Here is a 19,822-nt window from a genome sequence, read left to right on the forward strand (position 1 = left end):
TGTATATAGATACTTCCCATGTGTCACGGCCAACACCTTCTTGTTTTAGTTAGCTATCGAACTGCCAGGGATTACAATGATGTCAGTTTGTTTCTAACCTTGACTTGTAGCAGTGTGAAACAAAGCACATATGTTGCCGGAAGCCACCTTGCCTCATCACTCATGTCTATTGTATTTTGTGCAATGTTCTCAGCCAGGTTTCAATATGGACAAGGCATGGATTATTAGGATCTATCTTCTCAAGGATCTTAACCGAAGAGCGGGACCTCCCATGATTTCATGGTCCTCCACACAAATTTTCTGTTACTCTTCCCCCTCACATATTTGTCGCTGAGAAATATGGCTTAAACGCTAGATACAGCGACTTAACGTTGATGTTGAAGATACTTGGGGTCAGGCATCACAATCGATTATCAATACTGGTTGAGTCAAAATGACGTTCCCGATTTCAATGATGATGATGATAATGATTATTATTATTATTATTATTATTATTATTATTATTATTATTATTATTATTATTATTATTATTATTATTATTATTTTAATAACACGAATGTAAACAGAGATTACACATACTGATTGATCAACTCAAAAAGCTTTTTTTCTAGCATGTTATAAATATTTAATATGCCATCAAGTGAGTTACACGACACACATCTAGTCTATAACCAAGTTCCTACCAAACTTTTCTTAGCATGACAGGGTCGATATCGGCCACAGCTACAGTGATACGCTCACGCAATTCAACCACATTTGTAGAAAGTGGCGGCACAAATATCTTAAAGTAAAGTAGATAGAACAACGCATTCTTCACCGGAGAAGTACCGTTTAATAAATATAAAAGAAGCTATTTGAATAGTGTTGAAATTACGCTATTCCCTACAGAAGAGTTATTTTCCAGAGAGCTGAAACACATGTTTGCTCATCTTTAATTAAAAGTTTATATACCGTTTTTTCACATCTCCAACTTAAGCGATTTTTCTCCTATTGAGCATTATCTGTATAAATAATCGAAAATACAAATATTACAGACATTACTCTCCTTTCTCTGTTTACGAGTGGAATTTTGGAAAACGCTGAAACTCGTATTCCAAATCGTTTAAATATAATGCTGAAACTCCTCATATTTAAAAAGAGTTCATATACCGAATTTTACCCTCCAAGTTAAAGGAATCCTCACTTTGGTTGGGAATGTTTTGAATAAAGGAAGGACAACTTAAATACTATATAAACTGCCTGCTTTTCCTCCTCAGGAGCAGGATGTTTGAAAACGCTGAAACACACTTTCAGTTACTTTTAATGAAGATCTTACATACAGATTTTCATCTTTCTAACTTCAAGGATTCGGGAGATAATTTATTATTCGCAAAAATACAACCCTTTCAAAGAATAATCTTTAGAATAAATATTAAATAAAACATTTTACCCCTTTCTTGTGTGACAGAAAGTGTATTCTGTCCAAATTTCATGTTTCTAACAATGGTAGTATAAACTGGGCATTAATGAGTGATTCGATTTCACAGTTTTAAATAATAGTATAGCTACAGCTTACAGTATAGCATATACTGCCTACAGCCTATAGTACAGCTTACACGAAAATTACCAGAATGTGTGAAGATTCAAGAAAATTATCTGAAGAATGTGGGATGCAAATAAGTGTTATGAAATGGAAATACAAAAATGAAGGAAATGAGAAAAATAGAGTAAAATTCTTCAATTATAGGTCCTATAAGTCAATGTATTCAGAAAACAAACAGGCAAGCAAACAATAAAATAAAAATAATTGTCTTAAAATTACATTTAGCAGAATATTGCTACAACTACCACCACACTAAAAGAATCAGTTGAATCTAGTAAAAATTATACTTTTTAAAAATATAGTTGGTCTAAATCTGTTTATTTGGAAAAATAAATCAATCAACTTTCTTAAAATTTCAGATATTCTGCGTAGAGGAACTAAAATTTTACAATCTCTTGTACTGTAGTTTTGTCACTTTGAAGTCAATATTATATGTGCAGTATTAACTAGAGTCTATCACTACAGTCTATCACCTAATACCTTTCGTATGAGTACTTTCATCAAAAGCTTTATGTTGGTAAGGTTCCCTAAAGCCCGATAATTATTTCACTGCCTACAAATGTGAAAATAGTATTTCATTTTTATCTCAAAATACAATGTTCTAACTAGACACTTCTGCATACACTCAATTCTGTTCATCGAAGTTGTTGTTCCATATTACAAGTTCTATACCTAATTTAAATCTTATAAGAAATAATAATAATTGAGCTACGAACCGTGATCAGACAATGTACAGCATTTTGTCAAATTCAGAAGTACAAATATATATATAAAAGTAAACGAAATATGAAGAAAATGTTCACATACTTACAATAGATTAAAATTTATTTCGATCACATATACTGTTGTTTCATGTAAATTCATTATAGTACAATTATTGTAACTTTTTAACAATTTTCTTGAGGTTATTTAAAATTATAATTTATTAGCAACCCGCCGTAAATAGACCTACTGTACCTTTAAAATATTATTATTATTATTATTATTATTATTATTATTATTAATAATAATAATAATAATAATAATAATAATAATAAATGAAAATTTTAAACCCACGAATACGAAGTTGTCACCACAAACTCACAGAATCGAACTAAGAACCTTCCGCAGCAGAGATGATTGTCCTATTACTGAGCCAAAATTTTCAATGATAAGATAATTACAATAATAAGTTCCATAATTGATCAGTTTAGTAAAAAGACATTTTAAAGACATATCGTAACGAAATTAATATTTGAGTATGAATGTAAGAATAAAGTTAATTATATATATATATATATATATATATATATATATATATATATATATATATATATATATATATATATATATATATATATATATATATTATATGCATGTATTGATAAGACAATTCATCAAGGAAATCACATTGAAAGGTCAGTGTATGATAATCGATAAACAATTCGAGAAATAGGATATAAAATTACATCCTAAAGGTGATAAACTGCAGGTGACAATTTGTTAAACATTGTTACACTCTCAGGTACTGTCAATCAAAATCGTCCTTAGATAACATCGTTCTCTTAATCCAAATATGATGTACTATTCTAGAAAAGAGATTCTTCCTCATTCCGACTCACGGAAGAGAGATCAGGACGAGGAGCACCTTTTACAGACTTTCTTCCAGTTTGGGAAGTGTAAATCACTGAAAGACTTTGCGATTGATTAATCTGCAAATGCCTTTAGCAATATTTCATGCATATATTTATTTTAAGTTTATATATCTGTGTTACACTTTCGGCTATATATATACTGCTTTGGTCAGTTGGAGTTCTATTAGCAATCTTGAATTTTCCAAAGCTGCAATGAATAATTTACAAATTTCATACGTCTTTCCTCTGAATGAGACTTGAAATCGCTTCAACTCGTAGCTGGAAGCTTCGAAACCCTTTTATGCCCGTGTATTTTTGAGGAACGTATTCACTTTCAGTTAAGTACCTTCTACCTCAGTAATATTCATTCGAGTGTCAAGGTTTATATAACGTTCTCTTCAGAAAACAACCTTTCAAACGGCACCATGAACATGTGTGTATGATGTACAAGGAACATAAATTCGAGATAAATTAGGGAAATTTCCTTCTAAAATAATCCTTTTTCGACAATTTGGCGTTCTATGGACTGGTCATGGCTACACGTACTCGACCATAATCTACCTTGGAAAATACTATGGTATGTATGTAACGCATATGCTCACTGTGAATCTAAAATGCCACACAATAATGATAATTTTTTTTCCTTTTCCACCATTGCTAAGTAAAGAAAGAATTGTTGTTATGCTCCAACAAAAAGTGTGTGTGTATTCGTTTTAAGGCCAAGCTTTAAGTAATGAAACCATCATTTATCCTCGAACGCAAAGCGTAGAAAATTCATTTCCTTGTAGCGTTATACCCCCTTTAGACATGAGAAAGAAGTCACTTGAAGCTAGGATATAATTCTTAGAGGATGGTAATAATATGTATGCGTGGCATAGCATATACGTGTCAAAGGGCTTTAAAGGATTAATTGCCAATTCGAAGTTGAAGGCTTTATTCTAAAAATTTTACCAACTAATGAAATATATTGGAATGTGAACACTAAAAAGTTAGTAATAAAATATTGGAGAAGCATGAATAAACCTCAAATAATGAAAAAGCAAACTATAGACTTTCTAGTCGGTAGAATCCTATAATTGTCGAGTGTTAATGGTTTCTCACGAATGTTAGAATTCTATTTAACACTTTTATTTTTTCAGGAATTGACACATGGACAGCATATGTTTGAAACTGTAAAGGACGATGGGTTATTGCTACAAGAAGATATTGATTTGACTTCCACAGTCAAATATTGCAGATATAGAGAATGGGAACTTCAAGAAGAAATATTTTCCTTGGTTGCTGGTTGGGGATGTTACACATATAAAGCAGATGGAAGCTTCAAACCAGGCATGAAGTTACAAGTAAATTCGTGCAAATGTCCTGGGCATGGGAATTCCTCTTGTCCTTGCATCAAGACTGATGAAGGCCAAATCTTCTTCAACCATACAGACGAAAGAATGAGAAGATTTATTGCATCTACTTTTTTGGAGGAAGAGGATGAACGAAAGTGGGTGGAATGCTGCGAATCAGCTGTCAAATGTTGTCAACGAACAGGAGGAAATCCAACGACTGGTTCACGTAAGATATATTTTTGTTGTTGTTATTGTTGTTGTTGTTGTGAACGAATATTACGTTATCGAAACTATATTCAACCTTCTTAAAACAAAAAACACGAAATACATCAAGTCAGATTTAATGACATATTAGGTGGTAGCCCGCATTACAGAATAGCAAATCACACAAAGTGTGAATTCCGAAGTAGATTAATTTAGATTACCAACTAATGTGTTTTATCACATTACTAAGAATTTTACCTGTATTCAGGTCCGTGTGGTAGCGAGGAAGTGGGAAGGGGTCTGAGCCCAACTGTAAACACCTTCAGCCACCCTCAAATTTTCAGTTGTTTGTTTAGATAAATATATGTTCAGAAAAATATGCAGTTCATTAAGTACTTATAGACAGTTTCGTTCCGATTGGTTCTGAGACTGCATAGAGTACCCAACTTTAAAACTTTAGTATTTCTATCCCATTGTTTCTCCGACAGACAGCTACAAATTGTTTTCTTACAAAAAGAGCTCTGTTATCATGGAGGCTTCTGTATTTATTGACTTGCTTACTTTACTGGTATTATCGATTTTTAGAAGTTGTTAAAATTACATTAAACTTTACTAATTGTTCAATGTATTTTAAATTATTTTCTCTACGTAACTCCTTAAGAAAAATCGTAATTTCACAATAACAGCATTTATGTACTAAAATAGTGTGAATGTAAGGAGAGCTCAAATCAACCATCACAAGACTTATCTCAGCCCTACCTGAAACAGTAGAATGAATGCAATATTTGATACTATTGGAGTTGTACTCCAATGTAGAAAACAATAACACTAGAGAACAATTAAAATTTGATTCTATATAATATAATTAAGGAAGAGTTAGTTATTCAAATGAGTTTTTGAAAGATCTTGATTTACTTTTACATGTTGTATTGTTACGGATATCAAAAGATGAAAAAAATCGCTTTTATGTCTATCTTCCTGCGCGGGAACTTTTGTTTGTTATCATGTTCATTATTGGTTGACTGAAAACAATACAGTTATTTGTCGCTTACAGATTCTACTTGTCCTGCCACGTGGGATGCATGGTATTGTTGGGATGAGGCACCAGTAAACACTACTCAACTAGGAGATTGTCCGAGCTTCACTTATTCTGGAACTGGCCCAACATGCAAGCGTAAGGATAAATTAATATATTTATATACTATCTTAAAATTACAACATTCAACCGTCGTTAGTGGTATTTTATATGGTTCATTAAGTTCATTATTTCAAGCAGATAGAAGATTAAATCATGTTTTCCTATGATTTAATCATTTATATCAGAGAAAATTTAGTAGAAACATAGATCTGAAGATAACTCGGATGCTAAGGGAGAAATTACTCAATATTTTCTGTTTATCAAAGATTAGAGTGGATTTAAATACGGAGCTTATATTCTTAAATTCTAATCTAGATTATTTTTGAAATCAAGATTGACTCCAACTTGTATAAGGCAATGTGAAAAATCCTTGGGCACGGGGGGAATTTCCGCCACTTTAATTTTTGAGATAAAATCCCCCTGCACTAATGAATAAAGCAACACTATTGTTAGAAATTTGCAAATTCATTACAGAAAATTCATTTGTAGTTAACGTGTCTTTCATAATTAATTAACGGGTGAAATAGGGATATGAAAAGACTCAGGCAATTGTAGTTGATTATGATCTGGCAATTTTGTACCAGTAATCCCACATAGTGTAATGATTATGGATGATATTTTTATGCCATAGAACTCCAGTGCGAAACTTTTCTTTTAACATTTTTTACCTTCCCCTCCCCAAAATATATAATTAGACTGTGATTATTTTGTACCCTTCTATAATTTAGTTTTCAAAAATTGATATTAAGTCAGAATTGCCGAATTGGGAAGAGACAAGTTTTAACAATGGAATTAAACTATACGTAGTTTTAATGACAGCAATAAAACTATGAATAATTTGTAGAACATGTTAAATGTTAGATAAATATGTACGTATTACTAGCATATGTATGAGGTAACAACATAATAAATACATAAGTTCACGTTTATTCCTTCAAATTATGAAAGAAATTTCGATAAAATCTTCTCAGAAATTACTCAAGATTGTTTTCCATTGTCCAAGCTTTGCTTTTAATATACATACATTTAATTTAAACTACTCGCTGAGCAAAACAATAGTTTATTGTAAAAGTTATTAACGTGTAACAGTTTCACCAATATCCACTTTAGCTTCATCAGATATCTATCTGATAAGGTCTAATGAAGCCAAAGTGGATATTTGGCGAAACTGTTACAATAAACGTATTGTTTTGCTCAGTGAGTTGTTTAAATCAAATTTATTTAAGATGTTCAAAATTTACATTAAATAAGTTTTATGTATTGATGAATTTTATCATCATGTTATAGACATGTTGTATATGTACAAGTATTTATCTATTGCACACCTCGAAAAGAAAATCTTTATTTTATTGTTATGAGTAACATTACTTGAATCCTTTGGTAAAAATTAGTTCTTAGCTTAAATTTTGTGCAAGAGACGTTACTGCTTCTGAAGGCAAATCTAAGTTTATACTTTCACTCCTGGACTCCTGGACACGGGTATAGCCATACGAATTCTAGATATCTGTCAGTTTAGTGCACTTCTAAAACTGTACTAATGTATAACGGATAGTAAAAAAAGTATGCATGCGAAATATACGGCAAATACATTTTCAAACGTTTTAATTTAAGGTAAATATTACATTTGATAGTATTGTCGAGTGCAATTACTACAATATTGCATCAAACAATTGCTCTTTCACTTACATGGTTTTATTATTGTAATTATTACTTTTACAAGGGAAACGTAGTATGGAAAAGGCGTAAAACCTTATTATTATTGCTGTGATTGAGTGAAACTGCTGCATGGTTCATTATTTGTTTTTCATTCACTTATCAGATTCATCAAAAAAGTAGTGAATTTTTTCGCATTAGATAGAGCTAGTGAGTTTGTTATGAATAATTTTTCTGTTTAATTCTGTTTCTAAATAATGGTATTCCTTGCTTGAGTAGTGAGATTCTTTTACAAGAAATGAGGTTATGTATTCATGAATTATTTTTACGAGAAATGAGTTAAACTAAGGTTGACAGATTTGAGGACATTATCCAGCCTTTCTAAGTTAGAGAAACAACGTAAAAATTAGTACCCCTTCGTACACAAACTCCTGGGTACTAAAGATGTACCTCCTCCATAGTATTTGTTTTGAGATTGTAGATCATATATGTTACCAAGTTTTGGAAATTGCTCAAAAAGTTCCAGAATTATGCTGCTGAAACATATAAACATACATACACACGATAATCTATTCAACACAATAATAATACTTACTTACATTAGCTAGGAGAAACATAAACCTATTGTGCAACATGAAGTATCTCTAAGTTCTTAAACGTAAGCGCGTACCTATTGGGGAATAAAATGTTTCACTATGTGTAGATATAGGTATTAATATAAATTTAGATATAGATATAGATATAAAATGACCGTCTTCCACCACTTAAAACGAAAATTTTCAAACATGTGAGGTGTTATTTTTAATGAGGAGTTTGTATATACTAAGTTTAATGTTCCTAGCTTGAAAGGCTCTTGAGACATTAAATTTTTGCATGAATTATGACCCCCTCGCTCCCCCTGTAAAATATGCATTTTCATCAAAGTAATGATAAAAACCCATTCTAGGTAAATGATATCCAAGAAATCATATCAATCAGTTCAGTAATTTACCCGTGATTTGATCACAAACAAAATCACTTTCATGTTTTTATAACAAAATATGACCTATCTCAGTACGGCCCAACTAAAAATCACTGCTAATTAAAAATATAAATGTAGAGAAATATACAAATGTAACAATGAAATATTGTATCGTCTCCTGACTTCCGTAGCTATGGTAAATTTCATGATCGTGTGACGTCGGGAAATAAGTAAAATGGTTTCCTTAATGAGATACGGTCCGTACGGTCCATCTCCGTACGGTTCAAGTAATATTATTCTAAGAAAAAACAACTTAATTATAAAGATGATAACTATATCCAACTATAACTATAAATGGAATATTGTACTACCATTAGACTTCTGTTATTGTGCTAAATTTCATTGTTGTATGACGTTGGGAAATGAGCTATATTAAGGTATGCAAAATTTGATCTCTCAGTTGAACCATTATGAGTTAAGGAAAAACATGTGAAAAGCTTTAGCACAAAACATTTATCTATGCTCGTCAGTGCAGTCCTATAAACCAAAAATACTGACAAAAGTTTTTAGCATATATCTTCACATTTTTATCATTAGAAATCAAGCAAATAATATTTTCTTTTAGGTGCAAGTACGAATAGAGTTTTCTCACAGAGTCGATAAACGGTCAGCACCTGCCGAAGGTATTTGAGATACTCATACGTAATATTCGAAACTAAATTCGAGCTTCATAGTTTCGCATTAATAAGGTGCCCTGAGTTCCTGCTCGAGTGTAGAATTGAAAGTGTTAATCTTAAGCTGATAAACCAGACTTGAATAAATGAAACACTTTGTTGAACTTATACTTGAAGTAGAAAAATTAACTTTATGATCTGCATTACTAAGGTAAATATTTTTACTTAATACGTTAATCATCTTATATTTATTCACGTATATTTCTATATGATGTGTTCAAGTGTGGGTGATTGAAAAAATTATTTATTCAGTGAATATTATCTTATTCCAACAGATATAAGCAAAAAGGAATGTTTTGCTAATGGGACATGGAACGTACAGACTGATTATACGAGTTGTTCTCGTACGCCATATTTATGGACTCGAGCTGTATTTCACATATGCGTTCTTGCGTTACCTTTTATCACCCTAATTCCAGCAGTTATTGTCTTTCTTAGTTATAGGTAAGTGTATTATTAAAATACTTGTACAGTCCTATTAGTAACTTCATTGGTGAACAATAGAGGTAAGAGTAACTGAAATAGTGTATTTCTTGCGTTCGACCTTAATTTCATTTTCCCCTAAATGTCAAGAGCACTTTCGAACGGCTCGGAGAAGACAAGAAGATGGACAACCTGTTCAATATAAATTAATCAACCTCTGTAATGTGGAAATTTTCTCTAAGAATGGGCTCTTTACACGAGATATGGACGACCAATTTTAAGTCATATTTTCAAAAAAAAAAAAAAAAAAAAAAAAAAAAAAACAATAACAAGAAATACACCTAACTTATCCGATTCGAATCAAAGTTGGTATCGGGGTAGACTTAATTGTATGAAATACATATATGGTGTAACTTCTGCTTATCGAGTATGAGCAGTCAAAAATTTTGAGTCATATTTTCGAAAAATAAAACCACCTAAATCATCCGATTGCGATCAAGTTTGGCAGAATAATAGATGTTGACTTGTTGTACAGGGTGTATCAGAAGTTTGTGGCCATAGGCCAGCTTACCTATGAGTAAGGATACCCCCTAAAGAGTGTAAGGAAAATAAGTTGTTGGAAATAAGTGGTTTCCAATGGAGGGATATTTCCAATTGCATCAACCGTTTGATCTCCACACTGGTAAGGCACCGTATGTTACATAAAAACGGAACGTTGCCAGTTCAGTAGGCTACACGCTTGAGCCTTCACTGTACTAACAATAAAAGATTATTGGAAAAATGATTTGAGGTGTGCTAGGTTCCCTCACATGACAATGTGCACGTTCTCTATGTCATGTTTGCATGCACTTATGTTCCGTTCGAACAGCCCACTAAACTTAAAAATGTTGCTTTTTATTATAACATCGGGCGTCATACCATCGTGGAACCCAAACAGCTGTAGCAATTGGAAAATTCCACCATTATAAATTGAAAACAATCTATATCGAATAACTATCCTCTCTACCCATTTTTCTTATCATTACTTAGGTCATTCATAGTTCACCTATAGTCCTGGACTTTTTATACACCTGGTATAGCGTGTGAAATATTATGTTGTGCGGATATTTGGTTTTTGAGTTACAAGTGGTCAAAGTTCCTGAGTTATAGGGTGGTCAAAGTTTGAGTCATATTTTCGTAAACAAGAAAGTTTTGACATGATTGAGATTAAACGTAGCATGATGGTAGACGCTATATATAAGCGCGTGAAATACAATATTATGTTGTGCAGATCTACGGTTCGCAAATTATGGGCGGTCAGAGTTCTAAATTAGTTTATTGGACACAATAAAAGCGTACAAAAAGTACTGTTTGAATAGGAATTAGAAGTCAGTCTTGAACAATAAATAAATAAATATATACAGTCCACATAAAGGACGATTTTTAAGATTATGTGTATCTTATTTGAGTTGTATTTCTGATTTTTATATGGAAACTCATCACTTGTAACTAAAAGAAGCTATGTTTGAATACGCGAAATATGGTTCATTCACATCTTACGAATAGACCATGCTCAAAAGAGTGAATCATGAAATAAAACAACAAAAAAAAAAATCGATTTTAGTTTCATTTCATAAATTAATTGACGATAACAAAACATAGACTTCGTACTTGAAGACGAAAAGGTTAGCTGAAGATCGTGGAGCATGGAAGCTTCTCAGTTGCAGGAAGTGATCTGGCAACAATATTAAAATACCTATGATGATGATGATGGTACCTTTCTCCATTTGTGGATTCAGTGAAGACTACTTTATATGTGAGCTACGTTGTGACTAAATTGTTTGTATCTTCTCTGCAGCCAGATATAAAGGAAAGGAAGGGAAAAAATAAGGAAAGTTGAACAATACTCATTTTTAATACTATGGGGAAAGAAATTGTATTCCCAATACGAGTTAATGTAGTTTGAATCCTACGTTAAACACTGCGTCCCTGTATGATGACTACGAGACGATGTTGCTGTTGAAAATATCATGATAATTTCCTTGGGTAAAATAGCATTCATCCAGAGTGTTAACAACTGTAAATCTTAACCTATGCAAGGTTTATAACAAACGGGGCACATGTAAAAGCACAGTGCACAACGAGTTGTGGGACGCAGAGCAGAAAATTCTTGTGGCGTAGTAGAATTGTTGGAAAAGAAAGTTTACGTAATTTTATGAATGACAGAAAGATGTAACATTGCCCCTCTCCGCCACTGTTATTACTACGAGGAAAATGGTGATAACGAAAGTCAAGTTGTTTATTATTCTGTACGTCCATTGATAACATGCCAAATGATAATTATGTTATTGTTCTAATTTGTTTTTAACTAATTTGTTTTTAATTAAATCTGTAAAGGCATGTGCGAGAGCAAATTCAGCTCGAACAAAAGTTACACTGTATTTCGGATTTTTTATTTAAAGGAAATAAGTTATATACTATAAACATATACATCAGCATGTAAGCTTATCAATGTAAAATAGGCGGTCATAATTAACTTATCAGATAAGTTTAATGAATGGATTTGAAGATTGAACTGAAAAATAGAACAAACATAATCTAACAATAATTTTTCACTGTAGAACATAATATTTGCAATAAACAGTTTAGACTCTAGAGTAGTTTATTCTAGAACTCCAAATAGTTCATAATTGTTATAACATTTAATTTAGGGATACTACCCGTTCTCAAAATTCGCTGAAATTTAAGAAATATGTTATTCAATTTTGCTACAGAGTTATTAGGAACTTTAATATAGTAATATCAACTTAAAGTGGTTACTATTTGTTTGGTTAATTCTTCATTTTGAAAATTTCGTGAAAAATTTTCTCTTTAAAACTTAAAAAAATTGTGAATGGCTTTATGATGGTTTATTACATAATATTTAACCATAATTTTAATTGATCCAATGATCAAGTCATTCTTGGCTGTATATATTAAATAAAATAAAAACTACACCTTTTCAGTTTATTTGTAATAGACTGTGTGCCGCTGTTGATTTGCACATCTCTCAAGGGTAGTCTCGCAGTGTAGGAACTGATGATCTATCAAAATCAGAAGATAAGACGACACGATTTATCTCATAAGCACCGAAGTGTGGCCATCCATGATTAGAATTTAAAGTTGGCGGCTATGCTTCTAACCAAATGTATGTAGTACTAATGTTTGATTGATTTTGAGTTTTACGTCCCGTTCAGCAGCGAGGCTATATGAGACGTGGACCTACTGATTAACGTGGAATCCGAACCACATGAGTTCCCGCCGGGAATCGAACCCGGGTCTCCCGCGCCAAAGGCGCGTACGCTAACCGCTTAGCCACGTAGGAGCTCTGTAGTACTAATGTAAATGAAAGTAACACAAAACATTATTTGGAGCTCTTCACTGCGTCAAGAAGAACCCTACTTTCTAGAATAGTTTTATAGGAATCTTTACGGTCACTTTCAAGTTCACCTGAACACAAATTTTGGTTATCGCAAGTTCCGTTGGACATCCACTTTCCATTATCTGATTATAAAAATTTCATTATACTAAACATTGGTTCGATATGTTCATTATTCACTAGGATTGTCAACTCTGAAAATTAAAATTACCGACACCAGCTCACAATTCTCAAAGAAATGAAGAATAATTGTATTTCAAACCTTCAAAATATATAGTTGAGCCTGACAAAATTACTGGTCAGCCGGTAAAATACCAGTCAGTTGGCAACCTTATTTCTGACTGATATAGCAAGAGGATACTACATAATTTTGAACAATTTCTACATCCGCTTTCTCGAAAATCGCACTCCATGATTTACAAGTATCATTATAATATTTGTCATGTGTTGATATTGTAGATTTTAAATCAAATACTTCATTTTACAGTTCATTTCCATCGAAACTAATTTGAAGTTTACTATCATTATATGAAAACAGTGTTGATGCTACGCAATAATATAGACGCAACAATAAAATTAATTTAAATCTAGTCTTTGGAGACAATAGAAACATACCTGTAAATAACTAACAATGAGTAAACACAGCATAAATGCCATAGATACCATAGCATACCTTAATATAGATACTTTGTTTAGACCAATTCTGTACAGGAGCATGCAAATTGGTTTTCTCTGCTATGTTTATTTCCAAGAACTTAAATATTTTAAAATAACTTTAACGATAATGAACTCTCTATTTGATGTAGGAAGTTAGGATTGATCAATTAAAGGGATTTAACATTTTCAGCAACGATCCAATGTGATTCATGAACTTTAGACTTAGAGATGGTTTGAAACCACATAATACTACCTGAAATACAATCAACAAATTTGTTACTTTAAAAATCAGTGATTTGATTTTAGCTAAAAATTAATTATTTTATTTACTGTTTTAATGTTCATTTTTGTTGCAGAAAACTTCGTGTCATGCGACATATGCTACATTGCTCTCTTGTTGTTGCTCTCATCTTCCGAAATTTGATGACTATTTTGTACAAAGGTATCCTACTTCTCGATGATATCAATACTTCAGATACGGTAAGTATTCTCTTTGAAATATATGTGCTTTCTTATTAAATATGCATATCTAAATAAGTCTATAATTTAAAATTGCCTACTCAGGTGTGTGCTCCTTTTGTTTTGGAAATTATCACATGATTTATACATGAGTTTCCTTATGACTGAAATTGATTCATTTTACTACGCGTTTGTTAAGCTGGAAGAATAATGTTTAATTTTCTTATTTAAATCGATGTTTTAAGGCCTGAAACACCCACTTTTAATACGTAATTGATTATTTATAGGAATTAACCAATTGTTGAAATATTGATTACCTATCTTAATTACAAATTGATTATACTACATTAAACATTAAATAGCAATTAGAAGTTACAGTAATGACATGCTTTGAATTGCTTCAATCTTAGTGGTTATTGTTTTAAATATCTACGAGTAGATAGATACATTCTTTGTAAATTCATGAACTCACTAATCATATCTATAATATGATCTAAATCTATCATTGAGTTCAATAAAAGTAAACTCTGACCAGAGGAAACACTTACTAAGCGGTAATACATCAGAAACGTTATGAAAGCACAATCGCATAATCTATGGTTACAGCTTACATATTTCAGAAAATGAGACGATGTAGGTAGCTTTTAACAACTAGTGAGATTATTAATTTCGTTTTTACTTCTGAACAGTTTTAAATTTTTAATTAAGAATAGTCCTCAACATTTAATTAGGTTTAATCTTTCTTTAAAAAAAAAAAAAAAAAACAACTTTAAATTACACACACATATATGCACTATCCTTTCTCATATCCCACACTAAACTGAGTGTTGGCTCTTTTGCAGTCTTTCTCATGTATTCTATCTAATACTTTGCTCAACAAATTATGTAAACTTAACTCACTAGCCAAATCTTTCTTTATCTATTCTCTTGCTTCAACTGTGCTTCTTTTTACTTTCTTCTCTTTTTTCTTTCTAGTCCTCCAAAATCTTCCCAGTCTATTTTATGTCCTATTTTCCTGACATCTTTATAAACAATGTTGTTTCACTCGTAAGGTCATTTTATGTTGTTTTATCCTTTCTTCTAACCTTTTCCTGTCTCTTTTATGTAATTCATATTAAATTCGTTACACTCAGTCTTATACACCCCATTTCCTCCTTTGCTGTATCTAATTTCCCTTTCTCTTCTTTTCTTTCACTTGCTCCAATATTCTCCTACTTTCTTTATGAATGTCCTTATTCCTCTTTTTTAACAGCTTAAGAACTAACTTTCTCTCTTATGCTTTCTATCCCTACCGGTCTTACTTCTCCTCCTCCTCCTCCTTATTCTTCTTCCTCCACTCTTTTTCCTTTTCTTCTCTGTTTTTGCTCGTTTTCCTTTTTCAATTCTTCTTTATTGAATTCATTTTCAACTAACAATGTACGGGACTAACAATCTATCAACTAGCTTACGACTTCCTTTCTCCCCTCATCCTAGCTATTCATTTTAATAATAAGTTCCTTTTTAACTCCTTCATCCACTTCTATGCAATACACACCCATCGAGAATTCTTCCTTTTACCACTTTGTTTTAAGACTTCCTCTCTCCTTTATCGTTATACTACACCTTTTTAAAGCTTCTTTTGTCATTTGATCATTATTATCTCTGACAGTACGGTTTAATCTTGATCCTTTGCTCAACCGCCCTTTTATCCTTACTAATTTCTCCTCCATAGTGCACATACTGTTTTCCCACATCATTTTAGAACATTTTCTTTTTTTATTTAATTATAATTTTGTCTTTCATTTTCTTTTACAACCATCAAACTATAACCTTTTTCTGATGATTGGGAACATCGCTTTAACATCTACACTAAACGTTATCATTTTCTTCTTTCTTGCTAATACTTGACCTATAATTCCCTTGACTTCGTCTGCATTTTTAACTCTATTACTTTCTTCTCCATATTTTATTTCACTCAGACTACATATGAGTGAAATCTTTATTTAGTTATTCTGAGCCCGAAAAAAGCATTTAATTGGAAAATATTAAACAAATTAGAATAAGATCACCTCCCGCCAGCACTAACAGTAGATACCACATCCCAAGGTTTGACTCCAGCTGGGCAGTCGATCCCAATTCGGAAGCTCCAGCCATGTCCGAGGGCGCTTGATCATTCCCGTTACTTACAAAACGGCCGTTTAAAATTTCAGAATGGAGTATGAGTCGTTATTTAGGTTCAGTTACCTCAAGCGTTCAACGGCTACTGTATTTCGAGTAAAGGTACCGCGAACACGTCGAGATACTCCCGGATCCAATGGTACGTGTTAAATCATCATCTAAGTTTGATGCCTGCCCTTTATCCTGAAGAGCTTCATCCCTTTTACTGAAATCGAAAATCTTTACCCAGATACCTGAAATAAGCATCTTTCCTCAGTTAACGTTCAACTCCAACAGGCAGTATACTGGCATTCCCTCCCCAGTAGCACGTCCAAGCAATACGGGATTTCCTCCAATTACGGTGGAGGTATACCGTACATTACCAGAGCCAATGAGTGATGTAGGCCACTTGCGAAGAGACATGTTCATTTGAGAGTAGAACAACCTCCCCAGAAGGCTGGCCAAACAATTTAGAACTGCCTATCTTCAATGTGTTTAGGTACCACGTACACGTTGTAGCTATACTACCTTCCAAATCCAATGTATGCCAAGATTTGGAAGAGACCACCACACTCTTCCTCGATAGGGTCGTTCAAGCAATACGGAACTTCATCTATTTACGGAAGAGATATACTATGCATTACCAGATCCAATGGCTGGTGCAGACTGTCTCTCTTTAAAGACAATGATACCCAACACTGTTAATGACAGAGACTTATGTCAAGAAAACTTAATTCAATTGTTCTATACCTCACAACGTTATTAGTGACAGAGCCTAGCGATGGAAAATCATTGATGTTTCTGACTGAAACATCTTTTATTTGAGTACTACTAATAATAATTGTGTCTTTCATTATTTAAGAAAGGAATAATTTATATTATTTTTTCTTTCTTTTCAGAGGAAAACGATTTCGACCCAAAACGGTATCGGATGCAAAGTGCTGATGACGTTGGAGAAGTTGAGTGCTTCCATGGTCTTCACATGTATGTTTCTGGAAGCACTCTACCTTCACAGAGTTCTAGCTAGAGCGTTCAAAGGAGAACCCAATGAATGGTACTTAATCATCGTTGGTCTGTGTAAGTATAGCACAGAGCATAGCTTAATATAATCTTATTAAATAATTCTTGGTTAGAAAAATTTTACTATTTAATTTTCAGCGGCGGCGTGAGGGAAGCCGTATTAGTAAAATTCAAGTTTTATCGCTTCAGACTAAAGGAAGAAAAGTTGCCTATTATACTTTGTACACTAGTATTAGTATATTAAATAAGTTCTCTTGCTTTATTTTGGAGTGGGAGCACGGTGGCTTCGTGGTAGAGCGCTTACCTCTAATGTGCAGGATCCCTGGTTCGATCCCTGAACAAGTAAATTTGTGATGGACAACATCGTGTCCGTCGGATTTCATCTAGGTACTCTCTTTCCTCCCACATTATCATTCCACAAATTCTTCCATCATCATTCACTTTCTTTAATCATTATCTCTCTTAGGCTAAAGAACACAATCGTGGGACGATAAACCGAAAAGATTTTATTTTGGAGCGATAAAACTTGAATTTTTGTTGATGTAACTTCTCTTACAGTCTGCCTGTGTTGATTTCGCATTTATACTTTTTTCCTTTATCATTAGCCAACATGAATTCATTCGCACGTAGAAATAGTAGGAAAAAGTAAGTACTTTGGTGGAGGGCATACAGAAGTACCATAATTAATTCATAGACCTCTTCAACGTACCATCAAATTGAATGATGTTTGACAAATTGTATCTTATAACGGCAAACGTTAAGATGCCGTATTGCACTTAAAGCCATCATTTAACTCTGTTAGTAAACAAAATGTAACATTTTAAACATATACCTAACTGTATAGCCATGCTACAATTCGAGTAATCAATTGCTTTGTACTCCCAAGTATGGAGAGGCTTGTATCAAGAAGTTACTTGGAAAAAGTTTATTTAAATTTGACAAAATATTTCAGTGGCACACTTCATAATTTATTTAGGGATACATTATAATATATACTTCTATATGTATTTTTAATAATGCTTTCCTTTTTGACTATAAGCAAATAGACCAAATTTCATAACTGATATGTCATTTTTCAGTCTGCAATCTTACAAGTGCTAGGACGGAGCTTCCCGTACTTTCTTATAAGCTAAACCTGTTTATTTATTTCCCTGTAGTCTTTACTTTCCTATTTCTTGTAGTAGCAAATGGCCCCATGTGTTACTGCGGACAAAATTTCGTATTCTTCCTTCTGCGTCTTTCATGTAGATTGTACGAGATTCGAACAGCTTTTATGGGCATCTTAATGAAACATTCCACCCCTCTTTCTTTTCTTCTGAGTAAAACTCTGAAACACGTATTTACTTATTTTAAATGAAAACCCCAAGTACCAAATATGAAGTTCTGAACTTAAGGAGTTCCCAGATATGGACATCTTGTTACAACAATTGAAATCTTTATTTTCCTTTCCCTTTCACGTCGAATTTTCGAAAATACATTCTTAGTGGTACCTTATAGTGGTATGTGCAAAATATGATCAAGGGGTAGTTAAAACACTCGATTTTATCCTTTAAGGACACGTGTGCTTTATATACGTAACGTTCATTTTTGCATAATACCTTGCTCATAGGGCCTAAAATTCCGATACCCCCTGTGTGTGCGCCACTGATACCCAACATCGTAAATCCTACGTACTGTACAAATTACTAGCTCAAGTTTCTAGACCAAGTAATTTGACTTAGGCAATTATTAGTCGTTCAGTCAGAGCTTTTTCATGTATATGTAGTGTCGAAATTTGAAATCGAGACTTGAGCTGTAGAAAAAACAATACACATAGGAAGTTTCTAATCTTGCATCATTCAAAATACGATCTTCCTGCATCCATACATCGTTGCGTCGTAGTTGTCAGTGCACAGAATGATTGTTGGAAGTCCTTTTGTTTAATGCTGTTGAAAACTTGTCGTACCTCTCTTGATGGCCGTTCTGTCATCAAAATACGAATCTTTGAGCGGAGACTTGAATTTAGGAAATAGAAAATAATCGCACAGGACCAGATATGGTGAATAGGCAGGGGGACAACATACATAACCTCTTTTTGGACAATCCTGTCTTGTGACTTGGGGCATTGTCATGGAGCAGGCGCCATTAAACATCACTCCGATACTCGGGATGATACGTTAAAGTAACCGCTTCAGTACCACAAGGTAAAATGAGGTATTAACTGCCTGTCCTGTAAGTACGACTTTCTTATTCACAATACCCTTAATATTGTTCAAAAACAATGAGCAAAAACTTGATTTAGGATTTTGATTGGCACAGTGTTTTGGTTTGTGGAGAGCGAGGGATTTCCACTCTACATTCTGATGTTTTGTTGATGGCCATGTTGAAAACTCCATGTCTCATCCCTAGTGATCATATTCAGAAGGAAATTAGGGTCCTATTGTCGATAGCAGTCCAGTCCTTTGTAGTGAGCAACTCTGATCCTCTGTTGGTCACTTGTTAGGGAATGAGGCACGAAACGGCCACAGACCT

General features: G+C 33.0%; 1 protein-coding gene across 1 annotated transcript in view; it reads left to right on the top strand.

Annotated features, from left to right (window-relative positions):
• Positions 1-19,822, top strand: part of LOC145678828 (corticotropin-releasing factor receptor 2-like) — a 64,754-nt gene that overhangs the window by 32,629 nt on the left and 12,303 nt on the right. The window contains exons 2-6 of the mRNA XM_081749378.1: positions 4,335-4,755; positions 5,788-5,907; positions 9,495-9,663; positions 14,053-14,176; positions 17,191-17,368. Of these exons, the coding sequence (XP_081605504.1) occupies positions 4,335-4,755; positions 5,788-5,907; positions 9,495-9,663; positions 14,053-14,176; positions 17,191-17,368 (1,012 nt within the window). The remainder of the gene's footprint in view (positions 1-4,334; positions 4,756-5,787; positions 5,908-9,494; positions 9,664-14,052; positions 14,177-17,190; positions 17,369-19,822) is intronic.

The sequence above is a fragment of the Thermobia domestica genome, chromosome 1 (assembly GCF_964235325.1).
Source record: "Thermobia domestica chromosome 1, izTheDome1.hap1.1, whole genome shotgun sequence".
Lineage (NCBI taxonomy): Eukaryota > Metazoa > Arthropoda > Insecta > Zygentoma > Lepismatidae > Thermobia > Thermobia domestica.